General features: G+C 52.8%; 3 protein-coding genes across 4 annotated transcripts; 2 read left to right on the plus strand and 1 right to left on the minus strand.

Moving 5' to 3' along the window:
• The first annotated feature begins 1684 nt into the window (after positions 1–1684).
• On the plus strand, positions 1685–7354 carry LOC130392393 (embigin-like). The gene is made up of 8 exons (XM_056602876.1): positions 1685–1757; positions 2271–2351; positions 2815–2998; positions 4840–4922; positions 5249–5385; positions 5886–6162; positions 6663–6696; positions 6866–7354. The coding sequence occupies exons 1-8, from the start codon at positions 1685–1687 to the stop codon at positions 6924–6926; spliced, it is 930 nt and encodes a 309-aa protein (XP_056458851.1). The 3' UTR covers positions 6927–7354.
• Positions 7224–10599, minus strand: LOC130391487 (39S ribosomal protein S30, mitochondrial-like). Its single transcript, XM_056601653.1, has 5 exons — positions 9951–10599; positions 9526–9671; positions 9331–9436; positions 8940–9116; positions 7224–8252 (listed from the first exon to the last, which is right to left on the minus strand). The coding sequence occupies exons 1-5, from the start codon at positions 10552–10554 to the stop codon at positions 7984–7986; spliced, it is 1302 nt and encodes a 433-aa protein (XP_056457628.1). The 5' UTR covers positions 10555–10599; the 3' UTR covers positions 7224–7983.
• Positions 10600–10622: 23 nt separating this feature from the next.
• On the plus strand, positions 10623–14550 carry hint2 (histidine triad nucleotide binding protein 2). Of its 2 annotated transcripts, none has more exons than XM_056601655.1 (5): positions 10623–10982; positions 11221–11397; positions 12262–12366; positions 12472–12544; positions 13794–14550. In XM_056601655.1, the coding sequence occupies exons 1-5, from the start codon at positions 10896–10898 to the stop codon at positions 13883–13885; spliced, it is 534 nt and encodes a 177-aa protein (XP_056457630.1). In that variant the 5' UTR covers positions 10623–10895; the 3' UTR covers positions 13886–14550. The 2 variants fall into 2 exon arrangements, with proteins under 2 accessions (XP_056457630.1, XP_056457631.1); XM_056601656.1 differs by having other exon boundaries at positions 10661–10982; positions 11236–11397; positions 13794–14542.
• Positions 14551–14672: the final 122 nt, after the last annotated feature.

Below are 14672 nucleotides of genomic sequence, written 5' to 3' on the forward strand. Positions count from 1 at the left end.
ATTATGAGTGGAGCTGGGGTGTGTTGTGATTTAGTGAGGGTGGATTTGGATCCGATGAGCAGGGCCTCGGTCTTGTTTCCATTGAGTTTCAGGAAGTTCCTGCTCAACCAGCTCCGGATCTCTTCCAGGCACGTGATGAGGGAAGTGGGGGGGATGGCAGCGGTGGGTTTGGTGGAGATGTAGACCTGTGTGTCGTCAGCGTAGCAGTGAAAATGAACCCCATGGTGACGGAGGAGTGTGCCCAGCGGGAGGAGGTAAGTGGTGAAGAGGAGTGGACCCAAGACTGACCCCTGGGGGACACCCAGTGAGACACCTGAACACCCAGACTTGTGGTTGCTTAGTTGAACAAATTGTTGACGGCCGGTGAGGTAGGATGTAAACCAGGAGAGTGCAGCACCAGTGATCCCAATACCAGCTAGGCGGTCCAGGAGCAGAGGGTGGGAGATGGTGTCGAATGCTGCGCTGAGATCGAGGAGGATGAGAATGGTGAGTAATCCAGAGTCGGCTGCAAGGAGGAGGTCGTTGGTGATTTTGACTAGGGCTGTTTCAGTGCTGTGTTTTGGACGGAAGCCAGATTGGAACGGTTCGTGGAGATTGTTAGTGTCGAGGTGGGACTGTAGTTGTGCGGCAACCACCCTTTCAAGTGTTTTGGAGATGAAAGGGAGATTGGAGATGGGCCGGTAATGGTTAAGGTCAGTTGGGTCAGCACCAGGTTTTTTCAGGATGGGAGTGATGGCAGCCAGCTTGAGAGTGGGGGGTACAGTACCAGTAGTGAGGGAGGAGTTAATTATGTTGGTGATCATGGGGGAGATGGACGGAAGACATGCTTTGACAAGGGAGGTGGGAAGAGGATCGAGCTGACAGGTGGTGGTTTTGGCTTTGCGGATGAGTTCTGAAACGGTCTGTTCTGTTACTAGGGTGAAGTCAGAGAGGGAGCTGATGAGAGGTTGGCCAGAGGTGATCATCCAGGGTGGGTCATCAGAGGGGGTGCGAGATGAGGCCAGTTGTTGAAGTAGTGAAGAAGCTCTTCTACTGAAGTAGAAGAGCGATGGAGGATCAGGTGTTTCCCCAGACCTGCTCATCACTTAACAGTATATAGTAATATAGTAATATAGTACAGTATATAGTAATAAAGTACAGTATATAGTAATATAGTAATAAAGTACAGTATATAGTAATATAGTAATATAGTACAGTATATAGTAATATAGTACAGTATATAGTAATATAGTAATAAAGTACAGTATATAGTAATATAGTAATACAGTACAGTATATAGTAATATAGTACAGTATATAATAATATAGTAATAAAGTACAGTATATAGTAATATAGTAATATAGTACAGTATATAGTAATATAGTAATAAGAGTCGGTGGTCTTTCCTGTCTGTTTGTTGCCGGGCGGTCGCGCTGTGAGCACGAGCCCCCTGGGAGAGCAGTGACGATGCTCTGGGGCTTCATAATGAAGGCTGCTGCTGGGGAACAGGCAGACGGTGGTGTCTACTGCGTCACTCTGTACCGCTGAGACAGGAAGGGAGGGGGGGGCAGGATGGGAGCCTGCAGACCGCACACCAGCGTGAGCTGCTGTACCGACAGAGAGGAGAGGAGAGAGACGGAGGCAGACTGGGTCCCTAATCCCCCCTCCGCCACCAGACTGACAGAACACAGCCTACAGGAGGACCATGCTGCACTCCGGGGTGAAGCTCTGTGCTCGGCTGCTGCTGCTGTCCCTCTCCTGGGGGGGCACCCATTCAAGTAAACCGCTGTTTCTCGTTTAGGACTGTGTGTGTGTGTGTGTGTGTGTGTGTGTGTGTGATGGGGCTGTGTTAGCATTGCACTGCCTGATCTGTCTCTATGACTGCTGAATGGAGGGACCTTGGGAGGAGAGATGGGCAGCGGGGCAGATGAGGTTCTGCAGCGGGGCAGATGAGGTTCTGCAGCGGGGCAGATGAGGTTCTGCAGCGGGGCAGATGAGGTTCTGCAGCGGGGCAGATGAGGTTCTGCAGCGGGGCAGATGAGGTTCTGCAGCGGGGCTGCCATTCCTTCAGACGCACCGTTTACACGACACTGGGCGAGACGGTCTGTGCTGTAGACACACACTGTGTGTGTGTGTGTGTGTGTGTGTGTGTGTGTGTGTGTGTGTGTGTGTGTGTGTGTGTGTGTGTGTGTGTGTGTTGAACTTGATCGAGAAAAGGAGTTCATCGTCTTCAACTAACCAGCACATGTTTTAGTGGGTGAACTGGTTTTGTCTGCTTGTTTACTGGGAAGCAGGGGGACCCGGCTCCACCCTGCCCCCGGTGGTCTCCGGACCCCCGCTCAGCTCAGACGTGAGGAGTGTGGTGTTCAAAGGTAAGGCCTGCTGGCCGGGCGTCACTCCTGTCCTTGTTGCCCTCCATGTGTGATCTGCTGGTAGAGTCTCACTCAGGAGGGGGGGAGCAGACGACCCGCTGGATGAAACATTCCGTCGACCAGTGTTAACTCAAGTCACGACTAGTCTGACATGGACTACTAGTCTGTATACTGGACTATACTTGTTCCTCCAAATCAAACACTACTAGATGAATATTGTGGTCTGGATGATTATTACCATGAAACACACAAGGTCTACTTCAAAAGCATTAATTTATCGAGGCATGAACCCAATATGAAGTCTTTTCAAGCATAAATCGACAGCGTTTGATGTGGTTCCCACAACCCATCCCCATCCTCGCCACTCTCCTCTGAGCTCCTTGATGCCATGGCGATTGAACCTGAGCGTCTGAATCTAGCCGGTGTGGGTCTTTCTGACGCAGTACCTCCGCCCTCCTCCCAGGGGAGAGCCAGGTGGAGGAGGTCCAGGTGGTGCGGCCCCTGACGCTGGCCCTGGAGTGCACCTGGACCGGCAGCCAGGACCGACCGCACAACATCTCCGGCTTCTGGAGGAAGGACGGGTCTGAGCTGGCGGACAGCCGGCGCCCCGTGCTGCTGGAGAACCAGCAGTATAACCTCAGACGGACGTGAGTACTGACGGCAGTATAACCTCAGACGGACGTGAGTACTGACGGCAGTTTCACCTCAGACGGGCGTGAGTACTGACAGCAGTATGACCTCAGACGGGCGTGAGTACTGACGGCAGTATGACCTCAGACGGCCGTGAGTACTGACGGCAGTATGACCTCAGACGGGCGTGAGTACTGACAGCAGTATGACCTCAGACGGGCGTGAGTACTGACGGCAGTATGACCTCAGACGGCCGTGAGTACTGACGGCAGTATAACCTCAGACGGACGTGAGTACTGACGGCAGTATAACCTCAGACGGCCGTGAGTACTGACGGCAGTATGACCCCCCGACGGGCGTGAGTACTGACGGCAGTATGACCTCAGACGGCCGTGAGTACTGACGGCAGTATGACCTCAGACCGCCGTGAGTACTGACGGCAGTATGACCTCAGACGGGCGTGAGTACTGACGGCAGTATGACCTCAGACGGCCGTGAGTACTGACGGCAGTATGACCTCAGACCGCCGTGAGTACTGACGGCAGTATGACCTCCGACGGGCGTGAGTACTGACAGCAGTATGACCTCCGACGGGTGTGAGTACTGACAGCAGTATGACCTCAGACCGCCGTGAGTACTGACAGCAGTATGACCTCAGACGGCCGTGAGTACTGACGGCAGTATGACCTCCGACGGGCGTGAGTACTGACGGCAGTATAACCTCAGACGGGCGTGAGTACTGACGGCAGTATGACCTCAGACGGGCGTGAGTACTGACGGCAGTATGACCTCAGACGGGCGTGAGTACTGACGGCAGTATGACCTCAGACGGCCGTGAGTACTGACGGCAGTATGACCTCAGACGGCCGTGAGTACTGACGGCAGTATGACCTCCGACGGGCGTGAGTACTGACGGCAGTATGACCTCCGACGGGCGTGAGTACTGACAGCAGTATGACCTCAGACGGGCGTGAGTACTGACGGCAGTATGACCTCAGACCGCCGTGAGTACTGACGGCAGTATGACCTCAGACGGACGTGAGTACTGACGGCAGTATAACCTCAGACGGGCGTGAGTACTGACGGCAGTATGACCTCCGACGGGCGTGAGTACTGACGGCAGTATAACCTCAGACGGGCGTGAGTACTGACGGCAGTATGACCTCAGACGGCCGTGAGTACTGACGGCAGTATGACCTCAGACGGCCGTGAGTACTGACGGCAGTATGACCTCAGACGGGCGTGAGTACTGACAGCAGTATGACCTCAGACGGGCGTGAGTACTGACAGCAGTATGACCTCCGACGGGCGTGAGTACTGACGGCAGTATGACCTCAGACCGCCGTGAGTACTGATGGCAGTATGACCTCAGACGGGCGTGAGTACTGACGGCAGTATGACCTCAGACCGCCGTGAGTACTGACGGCAGTATGACCTCAGACGGCCGTGAGTACTGACAGCAGTATGACCTCCGACGGGCGTGAGTACTGACAGCAGTATGACCTCCGACGGGCGTGAGTACTGACAGAAGTGTGTGTTTACCATCGTACGTTCCCCATGCCTCTGGCTCGCCTCAGACAGGCCCCCATTGTCTCCGGTGCCCTGGTCCATTGTGTCTGATGTAGGCCATCACTAAGCCGCTCACAGCTGGTGATCAGACGCTCACTGCTCTTCTTTTGCAGTTTAATTTTATGATGTTTTAATTTAATCTTAATCCACTAAAAAGACGGGTATGGATGGTGGTCTCAGAGGGGGGCGTACAGTTCAATAATCAACATGGAAGGCTAAATAAATGATGTATCAAAAACAAATGGTTAAGAAAAACTGGGGACCCAACTGCTGTGTTTCTCTGGTTCAGGTTCAGCATCACTGATGAAGAGGGCTTGGGTAATTACTCCTGTGTCTTCGACAATCAAGCGGAAGTAGACTTCATTTTGGCAGGTAAATATTATGTAATGTTTAATATTATTAAATATTAAACAGTTATGAGGACACCTCCATGACCCAATCACACGCCTGGAATATCAGTCCTGATCCTGATTGGTCAGATGTCATTGGAGAGAGCACCTATTAGAAAGAGGGATAAGCACCCCCTATGGGCCAGAACGGGCTCCAATAGGACGTAGGCCGTGAGGCTTGACCGTAAGAAAGGAACTGAGAAGAGAAGGTAGCACCGACTTCAGATGCGTCCCTTGAGCAACCTCCGGCTGCCTGTTAGACGTACGTATGAACGGAGGCATCCTGATATGGTCAAGTCTGTGTTCCAGCGCCGCGGGTCGGGGAGGTGAGAGATAAGCCCATCGTCAGCTACGTGGGCGACTCTGTGGTCCTCCAATGCAAGATGGAAGACACCAAGCCCCAACCCAACTCCTGGACCTGGTACCGGGCCAACGGAACCGACAAGGTGGCTGAACCCTTCATTCGTGTTCACGTCCTGCTGTTAACGCAACACACATTACACACACAGTATACGGCGTGTACAGGGACGTGATAATAATCAACACATAGTAGTCCTAAAGCTTCCTGAACGGGGCCTTTGATATCGTACTGCTACTTATTGAAAGGGCAGCAACCCACTTGACCAAGTCACTGAAATCAGCTAACAATTTGCTTTGCAGTGGAGCTTTAAAGGTCATCGTTTATGTACATCAGAGATGTTCGTAAGTCTTCAGATGCAAGTCAGTCTGGAGTCTTTGACCCCAAGTCTGAGTCAGTCTGGAGTCTTTGACCCCAAGTCTGAGTCAGTCTGGAGTCTTTGACCCCAAGTCTGAGTCAGTCTGGAACCTTGACCCCAAATCTGAGTCAGTCTGGAGTCTTTGACGGAGTGGCCTGAAGTCCGCCCTGAGGTCTACTGACCCGCGTGTGTCTGAGTGCGCTGGTCCTTGTTCCCCATCGTTCTCCCAGGAGCTCCTAGACCCTGAGCCGGACTCCCCCCAGTACCAGATCCACAACCAGGAGGGGAAGACCAAGCTGACGGTGCGGAACCTGACGGAGGCGGACTCCGGGGCCTACTACTGCGGGGCGGTGTACGACATCAGCGTGACCCTGAGCCGCGTGGACCTCCGGGTCATCACCTTCCTGGAGCCGCTGAAGCCCTTCCTGGTGATCGTGGGCGAGGTGCTGGTCCTGGTCTCCCTCATCCTGCTGTACGAGAGGACCAAGGCCCACGGGCCGCAACCCGGTACGGACAACATCTGGAACCCCAGACCATCGGGAACCCCAGACTACCTGTGACCCAGACCACCTGGGACCAAGAGTCTTAGACCTCTCTAAGGGGTACACACACACCACCTGGAACCCCAAGTATTAAGGCTCAGTTATGTTCCCACGTTGATGCAACGCAATGACCACCCGAAGTTTCGATGCGGTCTTGAACCTGTTTTGGTTCTGCGTCAGGTTTCGGGGAGCGGACCAATCACAGCCCTTGCTGCTGTGTCGCCTCGACAATCATTTCAGGAGGCACATGTCAGGACCTTGCGGCGGACGCAAGGAGGGTCCGCAAAGACGTAAGGGGTCCAAAACCCCCTTGCGTTGCGTCGACGCGGAGCCATAACTAAGCCTTTAGAACCCCCACAGGCCAGACCTCCTGTCTCCTCCCGTCAGTAAAGTGATGGTTCTGATAAATCACAGAAGGTAGTGACACTTTAAACCCTGCATCAATGGCTGCTCTTTTCTTCACAGATAATACATTGAGTGATGACCAAGCTCATAAACTGTGAGTATTGTTGCACTTTTGTACTATTCATACAGCAGACCCTCCTACCTGCAGCGCCCTCCTGTGGGCAGTCAGGCCATCCTCCACACACATGCAGGTTGGTCTGGCTGAGCCCTGGGGAGGGCACCCCTCCCCTGGGTCTTGACTCCGTCTCCCTGTCTGTGTTCAGGACCTCCGACGACGCCGGTGGAGAGGTCACGGATTCTTCCACCAGGCAGCGGAAGGTCTGACCGGCCCATCGGATTCCTCTTGCCCAGGAAGTGTGTTTGTGGATCATTGTATTAACAGAACAGCGCTTTATGAACTAATGTGGACCGACCTCAGACCAGTCTCACTTTGGATTGGAGTTCGCTCAAACTCCAAATATTAATGTTATCTTTGGAACCAAATCTATTTAATTTTGACTTTGTTTCAGTGACTAATTCAGCGCTCATTATACCGGTGTTTAACACTTTTTCGCAGTGCCTTAAACGGTCCAACAGTACCAGCTAGACTCAGCTGATCATGAGGCTTTACCTGCTCTACACATCGGCAAACAACTGCCTCCCTTCTCAACCTTTCAGCTCAGAATATCCCTCCTCAAGAGGCTGTGCCTGTAGCACTCATAACGTGCAACCAAAAACCTTTTCAAGCGTCAAATATCCAAATAAAAAAGGTACTAAAGAGTTTGATTCAGATTCTAATTATTTGTTGCCCAACACAACACGCCCCCTAGTGGAGGAAAGCTGAATTACATGAAGACATGAATGATGCAGCTAACCCATTACTCACTGACACTACTGTTTACTGGACTAACCTTGTTCAACCAAACCAAACATTACTAGATTAATATTGTGGTGCGGTGGATTACAGTAAAACACACATGGACTACTTCAAAAGCATTAATTTATCGAGGCATGAACACAATTTGCAGTCTTTTCAAGCATAAATATACAGCGCTGGATGTGGTTCCTCCAACTCATCCCCCGTCCTCGCCACTCCCAAGCCCCTTGGGGGGATCAAGTCTTTGAGGTTCTGAATTCTTGATAACATGGTTCCAACCGAAGTGTCCTCAACATGATCCCTTTATTGTCAGAATCAGAGGGGCCTGGAATAGACCACGGGCCACTCCCTTTACAGGGGCCGACCCAGGACCTGTCGGGGGTCTAGGACCGACCCAGGACCGGACGGGGGCCTAGGACAGACCCAGGACCGAACGGGGGTCTAGGATCGACCCAGGAGCAGTCAGGTCTATAAGCCCCCCCCCCCCCCCCCCCCCCCAGGGCGCTGAGGGCCCCCCCAGGGCGCTCAAGCCTCCAGGGGCCTGTTCATGAGGAACTGGACCAGCAGCCGCAGCACACCGTCGTCCAGACCGACCACGCGGCCGTCCTCCACGCCCTGGAACAGACGCCGGCTCTCCGTGCCCCACAGCACGTTCCTCCGGGGGTTGTCCACGTCCGCGTCCACGGACAGCGCCAGCGTGTTGAGCTGGTAGCAGAAGAAGGAGAAGAACTGCCCGTCGGTGATCACGGCCTGGGACACGAAGGGCCGCGGCACGTCCTCACGCGCCCAGAAGCCTGAGGACCAGAGGGAGAACATGAGGGGTGAGAACATGAGGGTGAGAACATGAGGGTGTGGGGTGAGAACATGAGGGTGAGAACATGAGGGGGTGGGGTGAGAACATGAGGGGGTGGGGTGAGAACATGAGGGGGTGGGTGAGAACATGAGGGTGATGAGGGTGAGAACATGAGGGTGTGAGGGTGAGAACATGAGGGTGTGAACATGAGGGTGTGGGGTGAGAACATGAGGGTGAGAACATGAGGGTGAGAACATGAGGGTGTGGGGTGAGAACATGAGGGTGAGAACATGAGGGTGTGGGGGTGAGAACATGAGGGTGAACGTGACCCTGTTGGACGAGGCGTGGAGGAGCCTCCCCACCAGGCCAGATGTTCTAAGGCGTCTGTGCAGCTGTATTATTGTCTTTAAACAGGGCTTTTCTCAGTGCTTAACATACTATATTATTATTTTACATAGAATACATTTAGACGTTACTAGTTTTTTTGTTTGCGTTCAAGAGCCAATCATATGCTACAGACCCCCGCCTCCAGCGCCAGGATTGGCCAAAACCAACCTGTGGCAGAAGAGAGGGAAACGCCCGACCGATCTGAGCCAATCAGGCTTCAGATCTGAATCAAGGCCCACCTCACACACACACACACACACACACACACACACACTCACGGGAGGAGCCCCCCATCCCCTACCCTGGTAGGCGGCCTGCGCCCCGGTCCAGCAGAAGAGGCTGGCCAGGCCCTGGGCGCGCAGCAGAGCCTCCACCTGGTCCTCCTGGCCCCTGCTGCCCAGCCGGGCCCGGTGGTACCGGTCCTGGACCACGTGGAACTGGGTGTGGCCGTAGCCGCAGGGGTCCGGCAGCTTGGCCCCTGACACACACACACACACACACACACACACACACACACACACACACACACACACACACACACACACACACACACACACACACACACACACACACACACACACACACACACACACACACACACGGTTGAAGCCACGAGAACTCTGACTATTCACGTTATTTTTAAGAAGGTGCAATCGATTTTATCTATTATTATGCTCCGCCTGCACCGCTACCTGTGAAGATGTGGTTGTCGTACTGTCGTTTGAACAGAGGCATCATGTCGGGGGACACTTTGATGTCCGGTACGTCCAATCCAAAGGCAGCCTCCATCGGAGCAAACTGGAGACACGCCCACAGGACAGAATCAGGTGGTTAAGGAGGTGTTACGTTTAAAACGAGTGGTTTGTCTGAATCAATCGTCTGATTACCTGTGGCAGTTGCTTAGGTATCCTAATTTGACTGTGTGGCTTGTCATCGATCTGGAACCTGATTGGCTCAACTCTGCCCCTTCGATGGCCACGAGGAATAATCCTCTGACCTCTCGTCCAATAGAAATTCACCTCAGGTTTTAGATCTAGAATGAAGAGTTAAAAACCGTGGGTTAACTAGAGACCGAATCATCCTCCTGTGTGCACAACGCTTTGGTTATCATAAGCTGTTATAAGATGATAGTGGGCAGCATATTAATCTCACACACACACACACACACACACACACACACACACACACACACACACACACACACACACACACACACACACACACACACACACACACACACACACACACACACACACACACACACACACACACACACACACACACACACACACACACACGGGCCATGGCGTACCTTTGCTCGCCAGGAGCAGTAGGGGGTTGTGTTGGGCCAGGCAGCCGGTGACCCCTGCGACAAGGTTCCGCATGAAGGGCTCCACGAAGTGCTCCTGCCGCCGGTAAAGGAAGGGCTCCCGCTTCTTCATGTACCACTGCTCTTGGAGAACCGCATGACTGACCAGGGATCGGATCTCCTCGAACGTGTCCTCCCCGATGACGGGCAGGGCTGTCTGTCCGACCGCGGGAGCTGAGTCCTCCGGAGGCTGTCCGACCTCGGAGTACACGTCGGGCAGCCCCGGGATGTAGGCCGTCTTGGTGAAGTGTTGGTGCCATTGGTCCGCGTTACGCGACAGCGTCTGGGGGAACACGACATACTTCTTTCGCTGTATTCTGGTCAGAAGCCGGATCTTCTCCTCCACGGCCGCGGCTTTGACGTCTTCCAGACGCAGCTCGTAGCGGTACCGCAGGGAGGACTTGCTCTTGGCCGTCAGCGAGGGCACCACGGCTGGGTAAGAGGGCTGCTTCACGGCCGCCTCAGCGTGGAGGCTCCTCTTGGTTCTCCAGAAATGCACATTTCGACGGAGTAACGACTGCAAGGACAAGCGTGTGCGGGCCGCCATGTTTCCACTCGGACGCCCCGCCCCCTGGTTCTTCCTAGTGTCGTCATTCGTCTAGACCACGCCCCCTCCTGTCTCCACAGCGCCCACTACCGCACGGAGAGTGTTAGTAGGAGTGTTATATTTAAATCACAATTATAATATTATGATTCCTAAATGAGTTAAATAACAGATAGACACCAACACACTGGGGCCCGAGGTGTATTTACTCATAAGGTTTATGAATGGATTCGTTTATTATTGTTTGCGACAGTCGTTGGTTTTCAGCATTTGGATTCCCTTTACGGCAGCAGAAGCGTATCTGACAGACAGACCTTTACGGCATCAAACCTGCCGCTGCAGCCATGGGTTCCCGTCGATTGTTCCGGATCGGTTCCTTCGGGAGCACCGCGCTCCATCGCTCCCCGTCACTGCTCGCCTTCCGACCAGAGGTAGGTCTGATATGAGAAGTGTTGTTCGGCCTCAGACACCTTACTGATCTGATCGATCTCCCAGCCCGCTGGCTCTGGGGGGATCAGGTGGTCAGGTTGGAGGTCTGGGATGATCGGGTGTTCAGGTTGGAGGTCTGGGGTGATCGGGGGGTCAGGTTGGAGGTCTGGGGGGATCGGGGGGTCAGGTTGGAGGTCTGGGGTGATTCTGGATAGTTATTTTCTTCACCTTTACTTGAAGCCCACCTGTCCACAGGTTGAATTGGGCCGTTGTCTCCAGAGAGGATTGTGTTCCCGCCGGGACGAGGTGAGCCTGGCGGAGGAGGCCAGCAGGATGTACGGGTCTCCGGCTCCCACCATATTCTCCAAGGTTATCGACAAGAGCCTCCCTGCAGACATCATCTACGAGGACGAGAAGGTAGAAGCGTGCTCGTGCTGCTGCATGCTCCTACCTGTTGTTATCAGGAGGGGTTCCGCTTTTATATCAATGATCGATAACTCCAACATTTTTTTTCCTAGTGGAAAAGTACATCGTATATCTTTAACGTTATGACAACTTAAATCAACTTTTAACGTAGACTTCTATTCAAACTCCATCGCAGATTTCTGAAATTCAATTTTGGCTCGTTATTATTCCAAGCCAACAGAACCAGAATTGTTTTGTTCTAGATATCAACAAAGGAGTTCCCACTAGTAAGAGTCACTGCAGAGATCTTCAATGAGCTGCGTGAAAGAAAAGTTTTTTTTTTTTGGTTTACAATTCTCTCAATTTGTGAATTGTATCAAGGATATCTGCTAGTCAACCCTAAAGAGCCCCGAGGACTGACTGGTGAATAGGCCCACCTACCCCTGCCCTGTCTGTCCCCCAGTGTCTGTCCTGTCTCACCTACCCCTGTCCTGTCTGTCCCCCAGTGTCTGTCCTGTCTCACCTACCTCTGCCCTGTCTGTCCCCCAGTGTCTGTCCTGTCTCACCCACCCCTGTCCTGTCTGTCCCCCAGTGTCTGTCCTGTCTCACCTACCCCTGCCCTGTCTGTCCCCCAGTGTCTGTCCTGTCTCACCTACCCCTGTTCTGTCTGTCCCCCAGTGTCTGTCCTGTCTGTCCCCCAGTGTCTGTCCTGTCTGTCCCCCAGTGTCTGTCCTGTCTGTCCCCCAGTGTCTGTCCTGTCTCACCCACCCCTGTCCTGTCTGTCCCCCAGTGTCTGTCCTGTCTCACCCACCCCTGTCCTGTCTGTCCCCCAGTGTCTGTCCTGTCTCACCCACCCCTGTCCTGTCTGTCCCCCAGTGTCTGGCCTTCAGAGACATCACCCCCCAGGCTCCGGTCCACTTCCTGGTGATCCCCAAGGTCCAGATTCCCCGGATCAGCGCGGCCCGGGACGGGGATGCTGAGGTAGGGGGCCGGGGGGCGCCCAGCGACGGAGGAACCAGCTCCAGCAGTAGCACCTTAGAACAAACTACTGACTCTAGTCTGTCTTTCTGTTTCTCAAACGATAAGCTTCTGGGTCACCTGCTGCTGGTGGCCAAGAATGAGGCCAAGAAGGAGGGTTTGAGCGAAGGCTACAGAGTCGGTGAGCGACCACCTGACCTCCCTGGAGCGGAGACGGCACCTACAGGACATGGGTCATCTCTGTCCTCATGTACAGTACAGGACAGGACATGGGTCATCTCTGTCCCCATGTACAGGACAGGACAGGACATGGGTCATCTCTGTCCTCATGTACAGTACAGGACAGGACATGGGTCATCTCTGTCCTCATGTACAGTACAGGACAGGACATGGGTCATCTCTGTCCTCATGTACAGGACAGGACAGGACATGGGTCATCTCTGTCCTCATGTACAGGACAGGACATGGGTCATCTCTGTCCTCATGTACAGTACAGGACAGGACATGGGTCATCTCTGTCCTCATGTACAGTACAGGACAGGACATGGGTCATCTCTGTCCTCATGTACAGTACAGGACAGGACATGGTTCATCTCTGTCCTCATGTACAGGACAGGACAGGACATGGGTCATCTCTGTCCTCATGTACAGTACAGGACAGGACATGGGTCATCTCTGTCCTCATGTACAGTACAGGACAGGACATGGGTCATCTCTGTCCTCATGTACAGGACAGGACATGGGTCATCTCTGTCCTCATGTACAGTACAGGACAGGACAGTGTCCATCTGTCCTCATGTACAGTAGGACTGTCCATCTGTCCTCATGTACAGTAGGACTGTGTCCATCTGTCCTCATGTACAGTAGGCCATGTGTCCATCTGTCTTCATGTACAGTAGGACTGTGTCCATCTGTCTTCATGTACAGTAGGCCATGTGTCCATCTGTCTTCATGTACAGTAGGACTGTGTCCATCTGTCTTCATGTACAGTAGGCCATGTGTCCATCTGTCTTCATGTACAGTAGGACTGTCTCCATCTGTCCTCATGTACAGTAGGACTGTCCATCTGTCCTCATGTACAGTAGGACTGTCCATCTGTCCTCATGTACAGTAGGCCATGTGTCCATCTGTCCTCATGTACAGTAGGACTGTCCTCATGTACAGTAGGACTGTCCATCTGTCCTCATGTACAGTAGGCCATGTGTCCATCTGTCCTCATGTACAGTAGGCCATGTGTCCATCTGTCTTCATGTACAGTAGGACTGTGTCCATCTGTCCTCATGTACAGTACAGGACAGTGTCCATCTGTCTTCATGTACAGGACAGTGTCCATCTGTCCTCATGTACAGTACAGGACAGTGTCCATCTGTCTTCATGTACAGGACAGTGTCCATCTGTCTTCATGCTGCTCCTTCTCATGTCGTCCACAGTGATCAACGATGGGCCGCATGGGGCCCAGTCTGTCTATCACCTGCACATCCACGTCCTGGGAGGGCGGCAGATGACCTGGCCCCCGGGATAGAGTGTGTGTGTGTGTGTGTGTGTGTGTGTGTGTGTGTGTGTGTGTGTGTGTGTGTGTGTGTGTGTGTGTGTGTGTGTGTGTGTGTGTGTGTGTGTGTGTGTGTGTCAGAAAGTCCCTTTCCCACATGGCATAATCGAGTTCTGATTATCTAAATGTCAATATTTTTGTAGTATGTGTGTGATTTAATCCAAATAAAGATTGAGTGTACGCCTAGACGTGGGTTTGCGTTTTTGATTGTTGCCATACCAACTGTATGTCTCTCTAATCTTCATATAGTTCAAAACCCATCTGACTAGACGGTTTGTAAGAGTGAAACAAAGTTTATTTTGCCGTTAGTTTCGACTCATTCTGAAATAAATTTGTACTGTGTAAAACCGGTTCCAAACCGATAAAACGCTGCAAACTGGTATTTAGTCTTTAGTGGTCTTATTTGTTTTGCATCATTGGTAAACTTTTATTTACTCATCCAGCAGGCAGAGCAGAAAGGAGTACTTTATGTTATGGAATAGGTCCAACACTGCCTGCCACGGGCCCGTTCCCTGAGCTAGAGACAACGTTTGTTCCAGTCCTTTAAATAGCAGGCCTCTGTTCTAGATTCTCTGAAATCGTCCGAACTGTACATGAAGTGACAGTTTGTTTTTTGTGACTGAAGTGAAGGATTCATTCTGCCGTTTCCGGTCGTAGCGCTTGTGATTGTATTGCACGCTGTGAAGGTGGTCTGACTACGACCTTGGAGCGGTGACCTAGGTTACTGTGTGTCACTTGATACTACGGCTCAACTTTCCCC

This window comes from Gadus chalcogrammus, chromosome 11, assembly GCF_026213295.1.
Source record: "Gadus chalcogrammus isolate NIFS_2021 chromosome 11, NIFS_Gcha_1.0, whole genome shotgun sequence".
NCBI lineage: Eukaryota > Metazoa > Chordata > Actinopteri > Gadiformes > Gadidae > Gadus > Gadus chalcogrammus.